The following is a 26,312-nucleotide window of genomic DNA, read 5'->3' as shown; positions in this document are numbered from 1 at the left end:
ATCATCCATCAAGATCCTTGGTGTCACCTTGGATACCACATTGTCGTTTCATTCACACATTTCTAACATAGTTTCTTCATCTTTTCTATGGCTTTGCCAGCTTCATTCAGTCGCAACTAATTGTGAATTCTCCTGCGCTGGTTGTTTCAAGGCTGGATTACTGTAATTCTTTACTAATTGGACTTCCTCAATACCAGCTGTGCCTACTTCAGCATATACAAAACATTGCACTCAGGCTCCTCTGTCATCATTCAAAATTTGATCACATTATTCCCTTACTCAAATCTGAACACATGCTTCCAATCTCCTATAGGATACTTTTCAAATACAACATTCTTACTTTCCAGATTCAGTCTTCTGGTCCTCCTTTATTCCTATCTACTCATTTGATTCCGTTCTCACCCAAGAGGGAACTTTGTTCCTCTCGCCAGCATTTCCTGTCCATTCTATCCTTTAGACAGATTTTTCTGGATATCAACAGAGACTAGTTTCTCTGTTATTGCCCCGACACTTTGGAACTCTCTTCCGTTATATTTGCAATCTGAAAAATCTCTTAAGCTATTTAAGTTTCAACTGAAAACTTAATTATTTTAAAATGGCAATTGAACCTACTTCCTGATAGTCTACTTTTCTTTTTTGTTTACTCTTCCTTTTTTAATTCCACATACCTTTTGTTCCTTTGATCCCGTCCAATTGCCGAGGACCAGAAGGGAAATGACCTGATTCACATGGCAAGCTGACACTACCTTGGGGTGCAAGGAAGAACCATCTGAAACATCACCTTTTCCTTAAAGAACATCAAGAAAGGTTCCCAACACAAAAAGTGCCTGCAATTCTGAGATGCAATAAGCCATGAGAAAGACAGTTACAGATATTTTATTTGATATACCGCAATTTTTAACAAAAAAAAGTTAAGTCAAAGCGGTTTACAAAAAAATAAAAACAATGGGCAATGGTTAAAAATCAATAAAGATAGACTCTTCCTGCCTTGTCTGCCTACTTGTGTCCAGTTTTGTTAATTTGTCTATGTCTATTTCCCCTGAGCAGTCCTTGGTTTTGCCTCAGGGCATCTGTAAGGCAGCAGTTTGGTCTTCAATTCATTCCTTTGCTCATCTTTACAGGTTGGATATTTATGCCTGTCAGGATGCTGTTTTTGGGGCCTGGGTTTTGGACTATCTTTGGTACTGCTCATCTGTGCCGGTTTAGAGGAACATTAAAGAAGGAGAAATTAGGTCTTACCTGCTAATTTGCTTCCCTTTAGTCCCTCTAGACTGGCACAGAGCCCACCCGTTCTTTGTCTGTACTACTTATGATTCTCGTCTCTACCTCGGTTTGGTCTAAATTACGAGGGGTTAGTTGTTAGGCTAGAATTTAAAGAAAACAAACAAAAAAATCCCAGAGAGGTTGATTGATAATTTGGCTATATGAGTTAGGATGCTCCTCTCCTACTTTGCTTACTATGGAGCACATCAAGTAGTCACTTATGTAGTTGGGGATGCCCTATGGAGGTTTGTCTAGACTATTCTGGAACTGACCAGATCAGGCAGTGCCAGATCCGGTGCCTTGAGATTTTTTGTTTTTTTGAGAAGTGTTTGGCTGTCTTTTTTTTTTCCTTTGAGGGATATCTGCTTGGCTATTCAGTGATTGGCTTCCAGGGAACTGCACAGCCCACTTATGGACGGATCAAGCCACCTACTTATGCAACATGCACAGTGAGGAATCCACCCTGTGAAGTTTTGTGGCAAAGTACAGGAGTACATAGGGAGACTGTATGGCATGGATGGACAGACTGGATAGGCCATATGGTGTTTATCTAACTTCATTTATCTCTGCTTTTGTACATCTAAAAGAGGTAAAGACCGAGACAAAAGCAATGAGTTATGATATGACTAATCTTGTTAGAGAAAAGCAGATTTCACTGAACTAGTGAGAGACAGAGGGACAAGTGGAAATCACTTTATTTTGAGGATGAAGAAACTGGGCAAGATAGCAAGCTGACATTTTGCATAATGATATAGAAAATTAATCAATAACATTGGGACATTTTCAAACTGAACAGCAACCCATGGAAGGAGCAGAAAAAGAGATGTCTTTGTGCAGCCCTGTGGCATTGTTGAAATTGTTTTCAGAAAGACAAAGTATATATATATATATATATATATATATATAATTTTTTTTTTACTATAAAATCTGCTATAAATACATGTGGACATTTGCACTTGTTTTTCATGCAAATAGTGTACATATTTCAAGAAAAATAATATGTAGAGATTTGAAAATGCAGTCTGTGGGGCCCTTTTACTAAAATGTGCTAAACAGTGATGGTAAAATGGCCACATTTTCTCTTTATTCCTATTAATGCCCTACATGCTAATTTCTTCATTAGTGCATGGCCATTAGCACGTGAGCACTTACTGACTCCTATTTTCTAGGCAATAAGGAGTGGTTTGCCATTGCCTTCTCCCATGCAATGTGTGGCTCCACTATGTCGTTGCTGCCCAACATAGAGCCCCTCGGCCTACAGCACCTTGTATTCCTAGGTGGTCCCTCATCCAGGTACTAGCCAGGCCCAACCCTGCTTAACTTCCAATTGTAAGAGTAGGCCTACCCAGGGCAGTCAGGCCATAGATATACAGCCCACATATAGGTTAAGTCAAAACTCAGTGGTCCTCAGTCTCCATCTGCTGGTAGCAGTGCATAATACCCATCTGTGCCGGTCTAGAGGGACTAAAGGAAAGCAAATTAGCAGGTAAGACCTAATTTCTCTTTATTTGAAGTAAAAATAAATAACGAGGCTTATTGTCTGTTTCTTTACTCATGAAATGACAGTCCAACCCAGGGGATTGTGAACAAGGCTTTTGGCATCAACACAGACTCCTTGTATCAAGAGCTGTCCACAGCAGGGTCAGAGGTGATTGGAGACGTGGATGAAGGAGCAGATCTCTTAGGTAGATGATATCTGTATTCTATAAAAATTCCTTTGTATTAGAACATGCAAGAGCTGCATCAATATTGCTGACTAGGTAACATGGCTTTTTCTTTGCTCATCTCTGAAGGGCCCTGTTTTTGCATAACTGTTGCAGTGTGCAGCAGAGTTTTGTCCAGCTAATGTCTTACGGAAACTCTAGCCCTGTCCCTGATACAGTATTGACTGATGTGTTTGGAAAAGAGCCCATATGAAAATAGCCATTACGAATGAAATATGATCCGGTTAACGTTTGTAGGTAGTGTTAACAGACAGCAAGTAAGCTGGAAAGATATGGAGAGTTCTACCTGTGATTTTTAATATGTATTGCGGTTTGCAGTCCGAGCGTTATGCGAATGTTCCATTTTCCTGGAAATTCTGTAACTGACTTTTCATAGCATTAGTGAAATCTGGGCAAAGGGTTTGGGGGTTATGAATGCAGCATCACCAGTTCAAAGAGTAAAAACCAGGCTGAAGAATCTAGTGTTGGTCCTCTGTATGACAGCACACAGCATTGTCACTGAACAGACCATTCAACTCAATGTCTGCTTTAACTGTTGTACACCAAAATAAACAATATTCCTGTACCCAGGTAAACCCACAAGGTAAAAAAAAAAAGCAAATTTCCTATGTACAATAAATGCTGAAAAATATTTTATAGAAATAGATTTTAATTAATATTTTAATGGATAACAAAACAAATCAAAATAGTGTTGTATAACCTCCCAATAGTAAAACTGAAGAACAAGACAACCCCTCTCCCCAACACATTGTCCTATCAACAGCATTCGATATTGTTTCTTAAACAAACACCAAATTTGCGGACTCACTCCTCCCTAGCATCTAACCCTCCCTCTCCAGAAAAATAAGATCAACATGCATCCATTCCTCATGTTGCAGGTTAAAACCACCCATATGCTAATCAATCGTTGGTTCCATGTGTTATATTACTTTTAGTTTCTACTGAAAAAATATATTATGTAAAATTGGGTAGACTCTCATTTAAACTATAAACCTTTAGTGTAGCCATATTGCTCATTCAAGCAAGGATCAAAGTGTTAGTGTCCAAGAAAGTGATGCAATCTCAATCCAATCTCTCTCTCTCTCATTGAAAGCTTCTATACTGCTACTAATGACTGGGGAGTCAATTCAGAGCAGTTTTACATTGCTTCAGTAAGATGTTATAATACTTGAGCTTCTGTAAACAGTTTGGGTGTTTTGTTGATGGTTTCCATACTAAAGAAAAAGCCTGGAAAGGACTCTACAATGAAGACAACAAGCCAAATACGAGAGTCATGAGGAAGATGATGTTGATCACTCAGCAGTGGGTTATACAGAATGCACTTTACTAAATGGAGAACAATGTGAACTTGTAGACTCTTTTTCTTATATCTCATCTAGCTTTTCTTCTAAAAAGGTCTTTATCTGGCTTTTTTTTCTGTGCTTTTCAGTTAAAAGGATCATAAGATCCAAAGAGCATTTGTTTAAAATGGAACACCATTTGTCTAAAAATAACTGAGTGTCTAATAACATAGAGCTTTATTTATTTGTAATCCACATGGAATCTTTTTTGATCTACAATAATTAATTGTGCTGTCATTTAATAAAGTGCATTCTGGATAACCCACTGCTGAGTGACCATCATCTTCCTCTCGACTCTCGTATTTGGCTTGCTTTCCATGCTAAAGCATCTGTAGTGGTGTTACAGTACAGATTTAGAGTGTTTCTGTGGTGGTTTTCAATACAGTATTTACCTACAGTAAATATATAGGGGCAAATTCTATGAACGGCATCACGATTGTAGGCAGCGATAGGCGTCCTACTGCTATCTAACCAGTCAATCGGGAGGCACATTTTCTAAAAAACAAAAATCAAAACCAATCCCTAGGCAGGCCGCCTACACTATAGGCGTCTGTCACGGGTGCAGGGAGATGCTTAGGGACGCTTAAACTCGCCCAAGGCTGGGCCTGGGCATAGTTTTGATGCTGTGCACATGTTGATGCTACAGTATGTGCTAATACTAGTGTGCTAATTCTAACAAATTACAGTATGCGCTAATACTAAAGTGTGCTTATTCTAACATATTATTGTATGTGCTACTAGTGTGCTAATTCTAACATGTTACGGTATGCGCTAATACTAAAGTGTGCTTATTCTAACATATTATTGTATGTGCTACTAGTGTGCTAATTCTAACATGTTACGGTATGCGCTAATACTAGTGTATAAGTGTTTTGAAAATGATCCCCAAAGTGTGCTAAAACCCAACTCTATCTTAGAGTATGCTAATACTAGCATGCACTACCATAATACTAAAGTTCTCTAATACTAACATGTGCTATCATGATAGTATAATAATAACAGTTTATATACCGCAGTACCGTTAAGTTCTATGCGGTTTAGTATGTGCTGATACTAACATGCACTACCATAATACTAAAGTGTGCTAATACTAACATGCTACCATAATCCTAACGTGCTCTAGTAACACTAGTTCATTGTGGTTAATAAAAGAAACTCCGCTATCATGTTAGTATGTGCTGATACTAACATTTGCTACCATAATATTAAAGTGCACTATGCTGACAAGTTAGCGTGTGCTAATACTAACATGTGGTGTGAATCAATGTGATACTGCATGTTATTGACTCCAGCTGTAAATCTACCTGAGCAAAATCTGGCTGCTGGCTGGTTACAAGGGTCATTTCATAAATAATGCACACTATTTTTAAAAAATTTACATGTTTTATTTTTTTTCAAGCATTTCTTTACAGTCCTTCAATATAGTCTCCCTGCTTTTCAGTGACCGAGTCCCAATGTCTGGGAAGCTTCATTATTCCATCCAAGACACCGTTTTTGTTCAGTTGCCAAATGGCTCAGGTACCGGCGGAAAAAGCTGTTCCAGAGGTGCAAAATGATGTCCACGCATAGGTTGTTTCAACTTTGGAAAAAGGTCGAAGTCTGGTGGACTCATGTCTGGACTGTAGGGAGCATAAGGTAACACCTCCAAGTTGTATTTGTGTAGTTTTTCAATGACAAGTGGAGAGCTCCATCTTCCCCATGCCAAAAAAAATTTTGATGAGCTCAATCAAAAGTCAAACGAATGATGATTTTTGCTTATGAAGGCATCATCGTTACAGACAATGTTCCATGTGGAAGAAGTGTCACAGCAGTGTATTATCGTGATTTTTTTGCCAAAAATTCAAAGAAAAATGCACAAAACCCGACCTCAGTTGCTCTTGGCTGGGCCACTCATTCTTCACGACAGCATTCGTCTGCATATAGGGAATGTCGTCATTAAAAAAAAACTACGCAAATACGTCTGGCAGGTGTTACCTCATGCTCCCTACAGTCCAGACATGAGTCCACTAGACTTCGACCTTTTTCCAAAGTTGAAACAACCTATGCGTGGGCATCGTTTTGCATCATTGAAAGAGCTTTTTTCCACCGGTACCCAAGCCATTCGGCAACTGAACAAAAACGGGGTCTTGGATGGAATAATGAAGCTTCCCAGACGTTGGGACTTGGTCATTGCAAAGCAGGGAGACTATATTGAAGGATTGTAAAGAAATACTTGAAAAAAAATAAAACGTAAATTTTTAAAAAATAGTGTGCATTATTTATGCAATGACCCTCGTATATTTTGTATAGCTATTTATGTGGCTGGGGGGGGGCACACTAAACTAAGCCAGTTAGTGCAAAAAATCAGTGCCACTCAGCTAACTTGCAAGACCTCCCTGTGAACTGCCTCTTCCTAGCCTGCTAAAATTGTCTAGCTGGTTATGGAAATTTTTTTAAAGGGGCAGTTTAAGCAGTTAACTGAGGCAGGGTCTGTTAGTTTTCTTCCCATTATCCCTACTGAATCTGTTTTCCCCCATTAATGCAAAGAATATCTTACATAAATCTCCTTTTGCGAGAACGCAAGGTTCATGTATCAGATAGACAGTGCTGCCTCACGTGCAAATCTGAGAATGTCGCAAGGAGCGTGGAACACAGAGAAGGAGCTAGTCCCCCTTCCCTCCCCTCCCCGCATTGGATTTGTTCTGTCCATGGAATCACACTGCTGCTCCTTTCATTGCAGGTCCTGTCCTTGTTAGGATTCCATGCCTGTTTGTCATTACAGTGGCTGAATCATTGTTGAGTTTGTTTTATTTCTATTTTGATAAACTTTTGTTTAGTTGGTTGCAGTCACTGATTGACCCTTTCTTTTCCTGCCCTGCCTCTCTGTGCTTCGCTGGACATACTCCACAGGGGAGTTTTCAGGTGTGTATCTCTCCTATTTCGCTTTTTCATTCACTTTTCTATGTCCTTGTTGAGATTGAATTGAACGATGCAGCATACACATGTGATACTCCCCTGCCGTTGTCCAATCACGGTTGGCTTTGCAGATGTTTCCCCCACCTTTCCCCTCGTATTATTTGCTGCACCAAGAGCACAAGGAGAGACAGAAACTCCATAGCACATTACTGCTTTGTGCTTACTTCTCTGCTGTATCTTAGCTTGTATGGCTTGCTTATGGCTTGCTGCGCTACTCTCATTCATTGTTAAGAGCTGAGTACAACCTGGGTTCCTAAATATCTCCAGGTGGGCCTTTCCCCTTGCACAGTAACCTAATGCAAATGAACATTCAAGCAACATTTTCCAGAACCGAGAACTCTTCCAAGCAGAGAGTCGTGCAGCTTGAGGAAAATGTGATCATTCTGAAAGAGGTCAAAAGTCAATTGTCTGCTAGGAAGAACTTGAAAGCAAACGGAAGATTTTGCAATTACTGTAGATTATTTTATAATAATCAAAACTACAAATTATTTTTCCCATGTATTTTACTGGCTGATGGCTCCAGTTGCTATTATCCTGTATCCTATCCAGCCTACAAATACTCATCTGTATCTCGAATCACCCTCTTGAAAATCTAAGTATCACGATAAACAGAATTGAAGTAAAATGCACACAGAATTGTTATCTAGCATCCTCCTATATCGTGCCCATATTTCTTCTCCACACAAAGTCCTTATTCCTTTTATATAGACCCCGAGTCTAACCAGCACATGCACCAACCACTTGCAACTTACCCACACCCCACAGAATGTATCTAGTATGTAACCCTGTAGCTCTGTAATCATCCACCACTGAATGTAGCAAGTTTGTAACTCTGTAGCCCGTCTGTTATTATGTATGTAATTCTGTAACCCATTCTGAGCTCTTCTGTGAGGATGGGCTATAAAACAAAATAAATAAATAGTGATAATTTCATGTAAATAGTATGAGGAAAGAAAGTGATGGTTTGTTGAAACCATCTTACCCTCAGTAGTGCTTCTGTTGAAACAGTTGCACATTGAGCTATAACTATTATGATACTAATTGATGTGTCAGCTCCATGAACATTATAAGCATTAAGAAGATGAGGAGAAAAGTATTTTTTTTAAATACCTTGTAAAATTCAAAATATGAAGCAAGTGCACCTTCTAAGTTGTATGTGATCATTTGTTTTCTACCTCCAATACCTCTAGAGACCAACTTAAAGGAATGGCCTCCTTTGCTTTGTTTAGGAGTGGCAAAATAACTTTACAGAAAAAAAAAAACACCCCGGAATGGTCCCAGTTTCTATTAAGCGGGAGCCTTACAGTATAGAGACTTCAGCCATTGGTATTAGAGCAGGGGTAGGGAACTCCGGTCCTTGAGAGCCGTATTCCAGTCGGGTATTCAGGATTTCCCCAATGAATATGCATGAGATCTATTTGCATGCACTGCTTTCAATGCATATTCATTGGGGGAAACCCGACTGGAATACGGCTCTCGAGGACCAGAGTTCCCTACCCCTGTACTAGAGAGCCTTATACATTGCACTAACAACATCCCAACTTCTAGATCCATTACTTTTCCACCAGGACTAGAATACACAATTTTTTTTTAAAGCTAATCATTGCAACACACACATAACACACACCTGCATAGAGAGGCACATACTCATGCTTGTACAAGGAAATAGCTACATCTAATTCTAACTGCATTGATTTACTTATATATTCTTACAAACATATGACCGCAAGCCTCATGCAAATGTATATCTCTGAACTTACAAATATAGACATTTCTATCTGTCCTCACGAACATATTTGATACACTTGCAAACACAGGCCTGCATACCCATATAGCCACTCAGTTTTCTTGTGATTATACATTTAGGGTTGCATACATTGAGATATAGATATCCCATGTAGACATGTTGATACTTGGGTGTACAGGTTTACATGCATGTGAATGCACATGTTCTGCTTAAATGGCTGTTTCTTAATTGGTATTTAATGGCTGTTTTTTCTCTTCCTTTCTTCTGTCTGTTTCCTGTAACTTTGTCTATCTACCCTCCTGCTGTGGGATTGCACTCATAGTGCGGGATGATTTCTTTGGTAAGGCACAGGCCTTTTATTTTCTTTAAAAAAATGGTTTTCAAGCTCAAAATCTTTTTCTATTTTTCTTTACTTTTGCTTTCATTTTTGTCTTGTTGCTTGTGGAAAAGGCTGCGATAACAGATTGTGCAATGTGTTTTTTGTGAGCTTTCTCTTTTTTGGGGGCTCATTAGTAGTTGATTCTTTACTTTCATGTTGAAAATACAATTTTGTGGAATATTTATTATTTAGAGAAAATCTTTCTCCTATCTCTGTAGAAAACTACATAATCTCTTCCTCATTTTAAGAAGTTTCCACATCTGTATTAGTGCTGCCCAATTAAGGGAACATTTTTTTATTTGATTCAATTTTGACTATTGAATTGATTTTTCGATTCGATTCACTTTTCCTGCCTAATAGGGTGTTTTTTTCCCCCAAACATCCTGGTGGGTTTTTTTTAAGTCTCCTCACCCATCCCAGCCCCCTTTGCCCTTTCCAGCCCTATGCTGGCGCTGTAGTGTAAACAAAATAAACAAAAAACTTTTCCTCTCTCTATTAGGTTCTAGCTCACAGTCAGGCCCTGATTCTCCAAAAGTGCGTCCAATTTTAGGCAGCTGTAGACGTCCTACAGCTGTCTAATCAGCCAATCGGGATGCACGTTTTTAAAAAAAAAAAATGCTCCCCAGGCAGGCCGCCCGGGAGAGGCGTCCTATACTAAACGCCGATTCTGTAACTGGCGTCTTTAGAGAATCGGGTTAAATTAGACGCGGCCGCTATACTTATGGCAGCAAGGGATCTCCCTGCTGCAATATGTATAGCGGCCGCGGTTGTTGCGGCCGCCTGTCCCATCACCGACAGGAGAATGCCTAACTCCTCCTGTCGGAACCCCGAGCCCCCTCCCCCCCAAACTCGTAATCGCCGACAGGAGGATGCCCAACTCCTCCTGTCGGAACCCCGGAACCCCCTCCCCCCCAAACTCGTAATCGCCGACAGGAGGATGCCCAACTCCTCCTGTCGGAACCCCGGAAACCCCTCCCCCCCAAACTCGTAATCGCCGACAGGAGGATGTCCAACTCCTCCTGCCGGAAAGCCCAACGACCCCCCGCCCCAACTAATCTCCCTCCCCCAACTAACCTTTCAATGTTGGTCAGCTGGACGGGTCTTGCTGCCGTCCAGCCGACGGGTCTGCCTCGTGGAAATGAGACGGCACGCCCCTTCCCGGCCCATCCCCGCTAAATCTAAGGCCTGATTGGCCCAGGCTAGGCACCTTGGCCAATCAGGCCTTAGGATTAGTGGGGATGGGCGGACCCGCTATGCCTAAGGCCTGATTGGTCCAGGCTTCTACAGCCTGGGCCAATCAGGCCTTAGATTTAGCGGGGATGGGCCAGGAAGGGGCGTGCCGTCTCATTTCCACGAGGCAGACCTGTCGGCTGGACGGCAGCAAGACCCGTCCAGCTGACCAACATTGAAAGGTTAGTTGGGGGAGGGAGATTAGTTGGGGCGGGGGGTCATTGGGCTTTCCGGCAGGAGGAGTTGGGCATCCTCCTGTCGGCAATTACGAGTTTGGGGGGGAGGGGGTTCCTGGGTTCCGACAGGAGGAGTTGGGCATCCTCCTGTCGGCGATTACGAGTTTGGGGGGGAGGGGGTTCCGGGGTTCGGGATTCCAACAGGAGGAGTTAGGCATCCTCCTATCGGTGATGGGACAGGCGGCCGCGGCCGCTATACTTTATTGCAGCAGGGAGATCCCTTGCCGCGATCAGTATAGCGGCCGCGTCTACTTACAATGTAGACCAGCATTTTGCTGGCCTACATTTTAAGCGTCTCTTCCTCTACTAGGGAGGCGCTTAGGGCCGCCTAAGTTCGCCTAAGGCCTGTAGGCGAGCTTAGGCATCTTGCGGGTCTCCCTAGGCTCCCGGAGGCGACTTCAGGCCTGCCTGGGGAGCATTTTTTTAAAAAAAACGTGCATCTCGATTGGCTGATTAGACAGCTGTAGGACGTCTACAGCTGCCTAAAATCGGGACGCACTTTTGGAGAATCAGGGCCTCATTGTCTAGCACTTGCTCTGGCAGGAAACACATTTCAAACCTGACATATTGCAATCACAAAATAGAAAGTAAAATGATTTTTCTACCTTTTGTTGTCTGGTCATTTTATTACTGTATATACTCAAATATAAGATGATCCAAATATAAGTCGAGGTACCCTTTTTCCCCACAAAAAGGAGGGCAAAAGGTTGACTTAAATATAAGCTGGGGTGGGGGGTATTAATATTCATGTGCCCTGCCAGAATCTGCACCCAGCCCCCTTCCCTCCTTGCCCTACCAGGCTCTCCACCCTATCCCTCCTCCCTCCCTGCCAGGCTCTGCACCCTGTCCCACCTCCCTGCTCTGTATCCTGTCCCCCCTCTCTCACGATGTCCTGCAGACCTCTACCAAGCCTGCCGTATGACCTGGTGGTCCAGTGGTAGGCCGGGATAGGAAGGATCCCTCCCATCTCCTGCCCTGGCTGACTCTGACAATTATATTACCTCCCTCCCACCTCCCCCCACGTACCTTTTTGAATGAGTTTTCCGCATTCCTGCTCCATGCTGAGCCCCTCCCTGAATGGCTGCCCCAAGTTCTTGCGGCCCAGCAGTATACTGGGTGTATGTGAGCTTTTTGTGCTCCTGCCTGGCCCTGAGCTGCTCCCTAAATGGCTGCCACAAGTTCTCATGAGTCCCATGAGAACTGGCAGTAGCCATTCAGGGAGCGGTTCAGGGCCAGGTAGGAGTGCAAAAAGCTCACTCATACCCGGCACACTGCTAGGCTGCAAGAATTCGAGGCAACCATTCAGGGAAGGGCTCAGCATGGGGCAGGAGTGTGGAAGCTTTCTCCTGCCCAGTATACTGTTGGACCACCAGGGATTCGAAAAGATACGTGGGGGGAAGCGGGAGGGAGGTAAAAAAATTGTCAGTCAGCTGGGACAGGAGATGGGATCAGGTGATATGGCAGGCCGGCAGAGGCCTGCAACAAGTCTGGGAGGGGGACAGGTGGGCACTGACCCGAATATAAGATGAGACCCCTATTTTTGGGTCATTTTTGGGCCCAAAAATCTCATCTTATATTCAAGTATATACAGTATTCAAATAATTTTGGTCCTAAGCTCTCGTTTCTGTTTGTCTTCTGTTAACTCGCTCGCCAGGGTCTCCTGCCCATTTGATATTTTTTTCTTTCTCCATGCTCACCATTCATTTTCCATCTCTGTACCTTCCCTTCCACTGCCATAACCAACATATCTGTTTCTTTCCCACTATATACCATCTCTCTCCCTGCCTTGTGCCCTGGGTCAAACCTCTCTATTCCCCTCCATGCAGCATCTATCCCTTCTTCCCCTTCTTCATTATCATGTGCATCATTTCTTTCTCCTCATGCACCAACTCTCCCTGTCCTCTACCTTATGTCCAACATTTCTCCCTCTCTCTTCTCCATGCATTTCTCCTCCACCTCCTCCCCTCCACCATATGCAGAATATATCTATCTCACTCTTTTCTACCTCTGTTGCATCTCTCCCTTCCTCTCCCAATCCCATCTCCACCAATTCTTCTTCTCTCCTGTCCTCTCCCCCCATGTGCAACAGCTTTCCATCCCTCCTATCCCCCTGTGCAGCAGCTTTCCTTCTTCCTGTCCTGTGCAGCAGGTTTTCATCCCTCCCTCCCATCCTCCTGTGCAGCAGCTCTTCATCCCTCCTATTCCCTTGTGTAGCACCTACTGAATGATCCCCACCCCCCTTCAAGCCTCCTAAAGTAGCAGCAGGGGTGGCAGTGACTGGCTTGGCAGTGGTGCAGCACAGTGAACAAGCTTCTTGCGCCTTCCCACCAGGACTTCCCACCCAGTTGATGTTTTCTTCTTTCTCTGTGCTCACCATTCACCTTCCATCTCTGTACCTTCCCTTCCACTGCCATATCCAACATTTATATTTCTTTCCCACTGTCTACCATCTCTCTCTCTCTTTCTTTCTTGTGCCCTGGGTCAAACCTCTCTATTCCCTTCCATTCAAAATCTCTCCCTTCCTCCCCTCCATTATCATGTGCATCATTTCTTTCTCCCCACACACCATCTCTCCTTGCCCTCTACCTTATGTCCAACATTTGTCCCTCTCTCTTCTTCATGCATGTCTCCCTCCCCTCCACCATTTGCAGGATAACTTCCTCTCACCCCTCTCCTCCATCCCATCTCCACCAATTATTCCTCTCTCCTCTCTTCCCCCATGTGCAGCAGCTTTCCATCCTTCCATCCTGTGCAGCAGCTTTTCTCTTTCCTATCTTCCTGTGTAGCAGCTTTTCATCTGTTCGTCCCATCCCCCTTTGCAGCAGCTTTCCACCCCTCCTATTCCCTTGTGCAGCACCTCTTGACTGCCCCCTCCCTCCTTTTCAGGCCTCCCAAAGTAGCAGCAGTGGTGGCGGTGACCGGCTTGGCAGAGGCAGTGCGGTGAACAGGCTTCATGCGTCATCAGTGATGTGGCAGACGGAAGGCCCCAGAGGGGCAGGCCAGAAGAAACCTGTTCACCGCACTGCCGCTGCCAAGCCGGTCACTGCCACCACTGCTGCTACTTTAGGAGGCCTGGAGGTATGTCAGGAGTCAGGACTCACTGAATTGGTGAGTCCACTTTTTTTAGAAAGTGAATCCATTTGCATCGATTCACCAAGATGAATCTATTTGAATCAGCGAATCGGTAGCACTAATCTGTACCCATGCTATCTTATTGTGAGAGGGGGATGTTCATCAAAAAGATAGAGTTCACCAGGCTCATTCGGTCTGCCCATTGTCTCTACTTCCTGAATTTAATTTTGACTTCATTCACTTCCCTGCTTCTAAAGACGCCATTAACTTGATTGGTTAAACGGCTTATTAATGATTGTGCTAAGTTAAATTAAAGATATTCTGTACTTGTCTCATGCTGTTTTGAATTCTAATCCCATTTAGCCCCCACCACCTCCACTAATAGGCTATTTCCTGCACTTTTCATACTTATGGCGAAGAAATTCTTCTTTGTTATTAGTGACTTTATACTTCTTCACCCTCATAATCCTTATTCTGGAACCTCTCTTCCATCCACAAATGCTTCCCTCTTGTGAGGTGTTTTATATTTTAGAATATACTTCCTTAGGTCCCTTTTTACAAAGCGGCGCTAGTGAACGCCACGTGGCTAAAGCCCTGAAACCTTGCCGGCCCACGCTAAAACGCCTTATAAAAGGGGACCTTAGTTTGCTGCCTTCCAGATTAGGCCTCGCTAAGTCCTTAAGACTCACCTCATAAATTATGGTACATTGCTTTCACCTTTGTATCTGCCCTTTTTTGAAGTGCTTCTGCTCTGTTTTACATGCTTTCAGGCTGACTCCTGAAAAAAAACAACCCCAAAACACAGTGAGGGTAGATTCAGTAAATTTAAAATTAAGTGGAACTGCCATTCTGTTGCAAAGACATAGGATTCTGTACCACAGCTGTTGCTTCTCATTGGTCGCAGATCTGCAGAATGGTGTCACTCAAAACTCTGAACACCCTTTTTGACACAAGTAAAAGTTCCCATACTCTATTGCATACAAAAAGGGAGGCAGTTTTCAGCCCCCTTATTGTAAAATCATCTGAAACTTACCTCTGAACAGATCTGGTTGCCTGATGGATTCCTGAGGCTCTCCTGTGGTTACGCTTTTCTCCATAGAGCAGTGTCTCTCAAACTGTGTGCCAGGGCACAATGGTGTGCCCCGAAGAGATTTCAGGTGTGCCATGAGAGAGTCCAGAATTTTACTTTATGAAATTCCCTTCATAAGTGTGCACTTGAATAGATGACATGTACATTGCGTATGCAAGAGCCTGTTAACGTTATGAGTGTCTGTGTGCATAAGGAGACAACCGCTCAGACAAGCATCGTTCTTTGACATGATTGGTCCTTGAAAACTAACAGCAAGTCATTTTAGTTTTATTTTTTATGCAGTATTTATCCTAACTTAGAGCAACAAACCAATCAAGGCTTTGTTACCGTTTGGATCTTCTTCTCTTTGCGAACTTGGATTTTCAGCTCTGACAGAAATTAAATAAAAAAAAAAAAAAGAATGACTGCAGATGGTGGATGATAAAATGCGTGTTTGCTTGTCGACTATCGACCCACATTTTGAGTTAATTTGCACTAAAAAAAAAAAAAAAGCACATCCATCACATTGATTAGCAATTCTATTCTATCTACTTTAGTTTCACCATTGTTACAATTACCCATACATAGCTTAAACAACTTTAAATAAATAATTCTCAAATTTTTTGTTGGTTTTGCAATTTTATCATTTCAATTATAATGTGCCGCAAAAAACATTTGCTCCGTTTAGTGTGCTAGAGCTAAAATAAGTTTGAGAGACATTGCCATAGAGTAAAATCCTTCTACCTCAGATCCTGCAACGTGTTAGTCTACAGTGCTTTTCTTTTCCTGTGAGTCTATTAATTGTACAGAAGTGCACTTATAAGGCATGCGCATCAAAACTACAGCTACCGGTATCTTTCTTGATTCAGTTCTACATGTACCCTTCTGCATCCCCTGGAATGACTCCTCAATCCAGAGATTGAGTAAACAGGTTTCAAAATTCTGATCTTCTGAATGACCTAAGTCAAAGCTGCCAGGTGAGCCAATTCAAGGAGAGATACTTTAGGTCAATTCTGACCATTCCATTTTGGGATGCATTGTGCTAACTGCTGCAGATTTCAATGAATAGAAACAGGAGCTAGGAATACCGCAGTGCACTGAATTAAGATGAACCCTGCCCCCTCCTGTACCAGCAAAAGTATTCTTTCAACTGGATCACTTGCCACCTCTGTTCTTTTCCACCGTAGCTAGATTTACTGGTGTGCTACTGTGCTGGCATGTGCTAATGCCATTAATGTATATAATTAGTAAATAGTTCCCATTGTATAAAATAGGACTTGTGATAACTGTGTTATTGAGCATTAGTTAGCATGTAGTAACGTGGTAGCATCTATTAATAAATCTAGTCCTAAAAGAGCATTCACAGTACCTTTCGTTGAAAAAATAATTTCTGGCCTATTCTCCATTTCTTGACTTCTTTCCCCCTCCCCCTCATTATCTCAATATCTACTTGATGTTCTCAGCTTTTACTAACCTCACAGGTGAAAAAGCAATCTCTTCCACTTACATTAATACAAGCCATGATCTTCCCTCCCAATTTCTCAGGCTTATTTAATCTGTAAATTCTATATATAGCACAGCGTTTGGTATGTGTTTACCTTGGAAGTGATGAATCCACTACAAATAAATAATTGTTTATTGATGTGGTTGTACTTTTCTTGGTGCCTCCTGATTTCTCCATTTCCTGGAATTCTTGCTTTGCTCATTGATCAGCTCATGCATCTTCCTTTGGGATTTGGGATGGTGTGTTTGAATGTTGTACTGTTTTTGCTGCATATGTCTCTGGCTACTGTTCACTGTATTTAATTTTTTTTTCATTATTTGGGTTTCTTTAAATACAAATGAATATTGCTTTTGTAATAGTGCTGTTAGTGATGTAGAGATTCATACCCATGTGATTTTCTTTGCACTTTGAGCTGTGATTCTTTTGAATATTGTTCAGAGGGCGCTGTCCAAGGTAGGGAACAGGGTTTCCCAGAGTCCCGTCTCGCCCTGTCTGGAGAAAGGGCTGTCCCAGAGGCCCCTCCCTATCTGGAGAGGGGGCTATCAGAGTTTAGTACAAGTCATCTAATCACAGTTCACCTAATAGACAATCGGTTTAATGGCAATTAGTCCAGTGATACATTTCGGCTAAGAGATAGTCTGTCCAATAGGACAGTTGGTCTAATGAGACATTTTGTTAGAGATAAAAGTGAAATGTATTATATGAAGTCTTAAAAATTGATATGCCTATAAAACTGATTGAACCTAAAAGAGCTATCTCTCTGTCTTCCACATAAAAGAGGAACTTTTAGAGCAACATTGACAAATATTCATGCTTTTTAATTTTCTGATATTAACTTTCCTCTCTCATATATATGAGTTTATAAAATTAAGTTCTTCTATAAAGTTCAAGTGCTATTCTTTATCTTCTGAAAATCAAAAGGTCCAAGACCTGTATCTTACTGTAGTTTTTTCATCTGTATCCTGTCTCCTCTTATGTTTGCAGTTGAGCCATTAGACAAATTGACCCATTAGCCATCATGGGTTCGATATTCAGAGCACTGGAGTTAGCCGGGTTGACTCCCACAGTTGGCACTTAGCCCGGATATTGAATGCTGGACCATTTCAGGTGACTGGCATTGAATATCTAGTCCATCTTTGGCCTCTATAAACTTAGCAGGCCAAATCAATATTCAGCGCTGGCTAAGTTATAGAGGCCAAAGAAAAGTGGCCCGATTTGGCCATTAAACTTAACAGCCCAGCACTTTAAATTTTGTGGATAACTAGCTGTCACTAGCTTCTAAGCAATGATATTCAGCAACCATCTCATGCTGAAGATTAGCGCTTAGCTAGCTTAATGCTATTTAACCAGCCAGGAGCTGTTCCTGGCCAGTTAAAAAGTGTTGAATATTGAGCAGCATATATTTTCTAGTGCAAAAGGCACATGAGTCTTGACCAGTGGGTTATTCTCCTCTAACCACGAGTTGTACAGAAGATGTCATCTACCTTTTTCAGCTTCGCCTCCTTCCTCACTGGGCTGGGCTGTAACTCCTCAATTTTTTCTTCTACAAACGAGTTGGAAAATGTCTTTCTGTTCCGAGTGTATGTTATTATTTTCAGGTTTTTATGTGGATTTGGAGGCTTTTTGGTGCTCAAGAGGTCCCCAGCAGCCCTGGAGGAGCTCTGCCTGGGAGAAGACACAAACTCTCTAAGTAGAAGTCTGTAGCTAACAGGGCAACTCTTTTACACGGAGCCTGTTTAGCCTGCCTGCATTTAACAACTGTGGAGCTCAGAGACCAAGGCTTACTCCTGGTTGTTCTGGAGATTGTGTGCAGGCTGTTTGACCTCATGGTGGTCCTGAAGGCTTTAATAGGTGCTGGTTGCATTTCCCTCCCTCTGTCCACGCATGTGGAATTGTTGGGGGTCTGAGGACTTTTTGAACCAAAAAAATGTTTATTATACTCCTGACCCTGTGAAGTAACTGGGTGCAGAATTTTTCTTTTGCGTTAATAAAGAATTTTCCTTTACCTTCTGTGCTTGTATCTGGCTGTTTGTATACTGGCCCAAACCCCACCCTGCAGTAACAAGCAGATTCTCTATATACTTCATAGTGCCCATGAAAGACTCAGGTGACTGGAGACCAATCCTGGATCTGAAGTAAGTCAATGCAGCACTGAAAGTATCCTGATTCCGCATTTGTTTGGTCATTGTGGCAGTAGCGCTGGAGGAATTTCTAGTCTCCTTAGATTTGTTGTAGGCCTACTTACATATTCCCATATTTCTGGGTCACAGAAAGTTCTTGAGATTTCATGTAATGGGGAGACACTTTCAGTTTCAAGCACTTCCCTTCAGTCTGGCAACAGCGCCTTGCACCGTCACCAAGGAGATGGTCATGATAGTTGTGCATCTCCACAAGGCAGGGATGCAGGTGCATCTTTACCAGGGCAATTGGCTGATCAAAGCTCCATCTAAGTCTGATGAAGTAAGAGCAGTGGCACAGCTGTTGCAGGACATGGGTTGGATTATCAATTTCTGAAAAAGCCACCTGGAGCCAGCCCAGTCCCTAGAGTTCTTGGGAATCTGTTTTAACATGGGAGAGGACTGCGTTTTTCTTCAGAGCCATGCAAACTGAAGTGCACTCGCCAGACTTCAGCCCTTCTGGCGATGCCATCTCCTATGAGTTGGCAGTATCTAGAGGTACTAGGGTTGATTCCAGCAACCATAGAGGTCCCTTGGGCGAAAGCTCATATATGCCCTCTTCTGGACATGCTATTGTCCTGCTGGTCCCTGCAGAAGGATTCGATCCAGATGCTGCTGTCCTGGATGATGAAGGCGGGTCAAAGTTTTCATTGGTGGCTCCATCTAGAAGGATGCCACTCCGCATATTCTCTGGGGTGATCTTGAGAACAGTTGCCAGCCTGTATGGCTGGGGATGGTTGGGTCATTACAAGGGTCATCCAGTTCAGGGACACTGGTCGCCCTCTCAGAGGAAATGGTCTAGAAACAGTCTGGAACTGAAAGCAATTTGTCTGACACTACAGATGTTGGAGAACTCCCTGAAAGGCACAGTGGTCAGGGTTTTCTCAGTGATGGCCTATGTCAACAGGCAGGGACGCACCAAAAGTGCTCTGTTGCAACTAGAGGCTCAGTTGTTCTGTTGGGCAGAAGTCCATCTGCAGGCTTTTTCAACTGTACATGAGAGGGAGCATACAATCTCAGTTCAAACTGACTATCTCAGCCAGTAGTCGCTGGACTCAGGAAGTGGCCATTGTCCTAGAAGGCATTGTGTGTTGATGGGGATGACTGACATTCAATCTGATGGCATTGACAGCCAACAAGAAAGTTGATTGTTTCTTCAGCCAAAGATTTGAGCCCGGAAGTGCCGGTTTGGACACTCTAGTTCAACTGTGGACAGAAAGAGGGCTGTTGTATGTGTTTCCCCTGTGGCCCAGGATAGAATAGATCATTTGCAGAGTAGTGAGCCTCCCATTGTTAGTAATCCTGGTTGACCCAGATTGGCTGTGTCGGCTATGGTACACGGATCTAGTGTGCTAGCAGAAGGATGAAGGTCTCAAACTGCCAATTCAACCATCCCTTCTGTTACAGGGTCCAATTCCCATGGAGGATCTAGAACACTTTGGGTTTACAGCAGGGGTGTCCAACCTTTTGGCTTCCCTAGGCCGAATTGGCCGAAAAAAATGTTTCTGGGGCCGCGCAAATGCTGCAGCAAGACAGAGGATGGAGCTGGCAAGATGGTAAACACCCGGGGGCAGCAGAGGAAAACACTGCATCGCCCTCAGCCGGGGCCACACAAAATACTTCACGGGGCCACATGCAGCCCTCGGGCCACAGGTTGGACACCCCTGGTTTACAACATGGATCTGGAGCACAAGCTGTTAACACAGAAGGACTACTTGGGGGTGATCATAGCTATCCTCCTAAGGTTTAAGAAACCAGTGACAGTCACAGCTTATGCTAAGGCTTGGAAAATGATTCAGTGCTAGTGTGCTAATGAGAACGCGAAGCCTTTAAGAGCTCCGATGTCAGTGCAGGTGGCAGGCCTTTTGTGCTTTAAGGCTCAGGTAAAGAAAGTTTTGCTGGCTTCTCATTCAGACGTAGCCAGATGCATCCTCCTCTACAACAACCTTTTCTGTCATGGAAACTTAACATTGTTTTGCAGGGCCTCAGTAAGTCTCCATAGGAGCCTTTGCAGGAGGCATTTCTAATGGATCTAGTTTTTCTGGTGGCTGTCGCCTCTGTGGAAACAGCCTCGGAGTTGCAGGTGCTCTCATGCAGAGAGCTGTTCTTCAAATTTACAGAGGCTAGGGTCAATCTGTTACCTTCTTTTTTGCCAGACGAGGTTTCGGCCTTCCATGTAAATCAGGAAGTCTGTCAACCTGTGTTCCATCCCACATGTTTGAAGAAAAAGACAAAAGTTTTGGCATGGATGGCAAAGTTTTGGCTGGATGTTAGGAGCATTCTGCTCTGTTACTTTGCTGTGATGAATGATTTTTGTCTCTCAGATCAACTTTTTTGTGCTAATCAGTCCTAGTCAACTGGGAAGGTCAGCTTCTAAGGTCTCTATTTTCAGAGGGATTCGCATGGCAATTTCGTCTGTGTTCACTGGCTGTAAGAAACAGCCACTGATCTCTTTGACAGCACATTCCACTAGAAGTGTGGCTTCTTTATGGACAGAGTCCTTTGCAGTAACACCCGATTAGATTTGTAGGGCAGCTACATGGTCCACCATCCATGCTTTTATGAAGTTTTACAGAATAGATGTGAGAAGACAAAGTGATGCCGCATTTAGGTCCTCTGTGCTCACAGCAGGCTCATCTGTCCTGCCCTAGACTCAGGGGACTACTTTGGTATGTCCCACTGGTCTAGTGCCTTTTGCACTAGAAGGAAAGATTAGGTTCTTACCTTGATAATCTTCTTTCTAATAGAAAGGCACATGAGTCTTGACAGTCAGATATCGATTTCACCTGCTTACTGTCTCAGACAGATATGTGTCCAAACATTATGATCTTATCCTATCAGATAAGTCTGAAGAGTAAAGAGACATCTCTGTTCTAAGAGGCAATTGAGAGCATGAGAGCTCCAAAAGTTTTACTGCTATATACATTCAGGTAGGTGGCTTGTTCGTTCCACTTTGTTTTTGTAATTTTTTTTAATTAACATTGTTTTCTTAACAATAATTATTGCAGAGTAGAACAGAAGTGGCTTGTTGAGGAGGTTCCCCATATTCATCTTTATTTTTCCTCTTATACTGGGACAAACTGAGGAGCTACAGCACAGCTCTGTGAAGAAGGAGGCAGAGCTGAAGAAGGTAGATGACGACTTCTACACAACTTGCGGTTAAAGGAAAATAATCCACATGCTCATGTGCCTTTCTAATAGAAAGAAGATTATCGAGGTAAGAACCAAATCTTCCCTTAGACTAACTGTCATTAGACCAATTGTCCATTAGATGAACTTGGGCTGTCCCAGTCCCCACTTTCCCATGTGGAAGAGGGCTGTCTGAGGTCTTCATCTGTCTCCTCACTGGCAAAGCCGATCCTTCAAACCTACCACCTGCAGTAAAGCCAGCTAACATTGGAATAGCTTGCATATAAATCTGCACAGAATGCTCAGAGGACTTTAGTGCAGGAAACAACTTGCATTGGCAGAGATGGTTGCAAATTTTATTTAAATGTAATCAAATGTATGCTAATGATGTTGTTTGCTATGTCTTCACAATGCTCAGAGAATGGAATACAAACAAGCCCTGCTCTTACCCCTGGAAAAATACTGCTGGCTCGGAAACTTTATTTATTTATTTATTTAATTTACAGATTTATAGCCCGTTGCATCCACAGTCCTGCATAGGTTACAAAAACACACATAATCAAATTGTAACAAACAAACAATATATAATAGGATAAAATTACTGTAAAATTACACTCAACTACTATTATCTCTACTCATTCTGCAGAAATACAATAAATAGATGTAGGTGAAAGGTTTGAAGAGAGGATTTGTTTTGATTTTCAGTTTAAAATCTGATGGTTTTGATTTCTTATGGAAGTAGAAGAAAGCCCATGTAAGTGCCAATATTGAGAAAGAAATATGTGGGAATTCAAGTAATCTGAAAGTAAAAGCAAACATTGGCACCTGTTGTCTGTACTTAAATAAAAGCTTTCCAAGTAAATAAAAAAATTGATAAACTTTAAATTTAAGGGTGCAGAAGAGTGGCGGAAATGTGTGCTGCATGGTCAAGTTTGTCTGGTGCATGCGGACAAGAGCTGTACTTACTGTTGAAAATCCTCTGTTCGTGCGCCAAGCATGCTCCTCCTCCGTGCTTTCGCTTTTACAGTGCACATATAGTTTGAATATCATTTTCTCAGAGCATTGGAGAGCAGTTTTTCTGCACTGTTTTGGCAGTTTGGGGTATGCACTGTTGGCTCTACTGTGGTGATTCTGAGAATCAGCTTGTAGGAGGGGGGCCTCTATCACAGATACCACACTCTTTCTATCCCAGAATTCAGTGGCTGCCCACAACGGGATGGCTGTAACATCTTTCCCTTTTCCCCTATATTAGGATGGATCTGTCCCAGAGTTTGCAGCCTCTCCACACTAGGAAGGGATTGTCCCTGAATATCATTGCCTTGTTTAATATTAAAGTTTGTGGTGTGGGTAGCCCTGGGAAGGGGTGCACATGTTACTACTTCTTGAAGGAGATGTTCTAGAACATGCAGAGACGAAAGTGTAGAAGAAATCTCTTTCCTATTTTACAGCTGAGGTTGGCTGAAGAAACAATCAGCTTTTACAGTTGAGCTAATAACCTCTGTGTTTATGCAACAACTCTTTTGGCTTCTCTTTCAGGAATGGGGAAGGAGGTGGGGAACTTGCTGTTGGAGAACTCACAACTATTGGAGACCAAGTAAGAAATCGAATTATTTAAGATCATAACTCCGCTAAATTTACCAGCAAATAGATATCAAGTGTCTGGTGGAAGTGGAACTGTCTTGATTCAGGCTTTGACTATCATCTGACTGAAGAATTGAATGCAGAGTAGCGGCTTGGAATAACAGTGCAGTGCTATGGTTACCAGAAGAGAATATCCCTTACATACCATGTAAATTAAAAGTACAAACATCAGATGTGATATTTGTCATTGGAAGCTTAAGGGCTCTTTTTACAAAGCCACGGTAGAAGTTTCTTCTGTGGGCTGGCGAGGTAAATACTCCGACGCTCATATGAGCGTCTACTGCAGTTTTGTAAAAGCTAGCGTAAGTTAACAAAACAGTACAACTTTAATATATTTGCCCCATTTAAGATCTGCCTCAGGTAAGTTCCTGGGGTAAATGCCCCTCTTTCCCTGTTCTTCCATAGATGATAGATCAGAACCCTTGTAATACTTGTTATATCTACATCTATATCTGTCTATCCATATTTAACATTTTTAACCTGCCTGTCTTTACAATACTAATACTAGACTTGGTTTAACTGAGAAATATGTTACTCACTTGCAGGTGTTTCAGAATACTGAGGCTGAATTGATTTGGTGGTAAATGTTGAGAGTATTCAATTTCTTATTTAGTACTACTATACTGGCTCTCTAATCATGCTGGTCATGTTTTTGTAAATTTTATGCTTAGTTTTTAAAGTCTTGCATGGGCTGGCTCCTGCATATATGTCTGATTTTATGAGGTTAAAATTGACTGTGAGATTCAGCAGACATACAGCAATCCAGAACCTGCAATTTCTTTCTGCAAAAAACCTGTCAAAAGAAAACATTTATAATGTTATTGTATATAAGGGTCCTTCATGTTGGAATGAATTATCTAAAGATATTAAGCCCCTAAATTTAGAAGCCTTAATTGCGATTTCCAGTGCAATAAGAATGGTATACTGAACCGTAGGGTTATCCTCGTATAGTCACAAGCACTCTGCAGAAGTTGTCAATTATAGCTTTATAGCTTCTCCTCCTTCTCCCCGGTCTCTGCTGCTCCCTTCAGTTCTTCCTTCTGCAGACAAGCATGAAGATGCTCTGATCTATTCCCTTTATTTCCTTCTTTTTACGGTGTTTTTTTGTGGTCTTTTTCACTTGTTTTTACGTGACTCCAGGATCCACTGTGCCTGCTTGAAGAGGAGCAGACTCTCTCTGCAGCTGGAAGGTGTATCCTTCGGGGACCTGTTCAGCCAGCCTGTTGGATATTTGTGGAGCTCAGGGTTCTGAGCCCTCAGCATTTGCTCGCTTCCTTAACTTGGTCAGGAGCTTCAGCACAGGCTGTCAGGCGACAGTAGCATCCTTTGGGGCGCTCACAGTGCCAGCTGTGGTTTCGTCCCCCTTCTCGGTTGAGCAGTCATGTGGTCTAGGGGTGGAGGTTCAGTCCGACTGAGGTCTGACTGGCAGTCCAAAGATCTCGGCATGATAGCTGACTGGTGGATTGAGGCAGAAATTCCCTCCAACTCTAACTACTTTCTCAAGTTGCTGAAGCAGGCTGCAGCACCTTTTCCCCTGCACATGACCATGAGTACAGCCAATGTGGAAAATTGGGGGGGGGAGGGGAGGAATCTGAAAAACCCTATAGCCTTGTTCTCCCCCTTTAAAATCCTGTTTTTAGGTCAACTCTGAAGTGTTTTAAAGGCGTTTATGGTGCCAAAACAATGCTGTGATGGCTATCTTGGATTTCCTGATTTTTTCTAAGTTCTCAAACTTTCTCAAAACACCTTGTTTTGCCTCATATATAATAGGGATGTAGTCCTCAGACCTTAATACCTCTATATCATGCCTTATTTGTGCTGAATGAGTGACTGACCAGTGCCTATGTGCCATATGCTATGTGCCATGCAGCATGGGAAGGAGGGCAGGAGCTTCGGGATTAGCCCTTGTGCAGGCCTTCAGAGTTGGAGAAAGATAGGTGGGCCTGTTAAGGGGGACGAAATACATTCCAGGACCCTGCAGCAGTGGTGCTGTACTCCGTCAGGGCGCAGAGGCTTCACAGCTCAAGAAAAGGTGTCTGATCCATCCTAAAGGACAAGAAGTCTTGCCCTCTCAGGCCTTTACCCCAGAGTTTATTAATCTACTCTAGTAGGCTTTTGCACAAGGCAGAAATCTGCTGGTCAAGTCCGTGAGTGATCAGAACATTATGCAAACATTGTCAAAGTCTCAGAGTGCTTCTCCCTAAAAGCAGAGGCTGTTTTGGACTATGATGGTCCTTCTGACAGGGACTCATAGGATGAGGGGTCAGATCTGATCCCTTTACTGTCCCAAAGTGAGGCTTCCCTGACGGGTAACATGGCCTCCTATGTAGAGGACCATGATTTATCGGCTATAGATCAAGTAGAGGATCTCTCCCTATCTCACAGGTCCAATGACTCTAGCACTCCCCCCTCCACCTTATGTCTGGTGCCCAGCACTTCCATCACCCCCACCCTCCTGTGTCTGGTACTTGCTTCCTACATCCAGCACTGCACAGCCTTCTCTCACTCCTTGCCCACAAGTCTTCTTTCCTCCCTCCTGCCAGCACATACCTTCCGGAGCCAGCCGTTCCCACACAGGCCTGCTCATGGCCTTTCCTTTGCTGGTTCCCTCCATATGACACATCATAAGGACAGGACCAGCAGAGGGAAGGTCACAAGCAGACCTATGTGGGATCGACTGGCTTGAGCGCAGGTTATGTGGTCCCTGAGTAAGAACCCTAGGGGTATCAGGAAGCCGGCTGCATCATTTCTCCCCCTGTCACTTCATGAGGAATCTCGGGAGTGGAAGTCAGTGGTAGTGGTCCGGCTGGCAGCCAGAAGAATTCCTTCAACGGTTGAGGTCTGAG

At 43.0% G+C, this 26,312-nt stretch overlaps 1 protein-coding gene across 20 annotated transcripts in view; it reads left to right on the top strand.

The window, feature by feature from the left end:
- Positions 1–26,312, top strand: part of MAPK8IP3 (mitogen-activated protein kinase 8 interacting protein 3) — a 242,062-nt gene that overhangs the window by 90,447 nt on the left and 125,303 nt on the right. For 14 of the 20 annotated variants that reach the window (XM_033914092.1, XM_033914105.1, XM_033914110.1 and 11 more), the window contains 4 exons: positions 2,830–2,948; positions 7,217–7,228; positions 9,352–9,369; positions 23,362–23,419. In XM_033914092.1, coding sequence (XP_033769983.1) covers positions 2,830–2,948; positions 7,217–7,228; positions 9,352–9,369; positions 23,362–23,419 — 207 coding nt within the window. The remainder of the gene's footprint in view (positions 1–2,829; positions 2,949–7,216; positions 7,229–9,351; positions 9,370–23,361; positions 23,420–26,312) is intronic. The other 6 variants (XM_033914108.1, XM_033914111.1, XM_033914095.1 and 3 more) reach the window with 2 other exon arrangements.

This window comes from Geotrypetes seraphini, chromosome 11, assembly GCF_902459505.1.
Source record: "Geotrypetes seraphini chromosome 11, aGeoSer1.1, whole genome shotgun sequence".
Classification (NCBI taxonomy): domain Eukaryota; kingdom Metazoa; phylum Chordata; class Amphibia; order Gymnophiona; family Dermophiidae; genus Geotrypetes; species Geotrypetes seraphini.
This window is presented reverse-complemented; position numbering and strand designations above follow the sequence as displayed.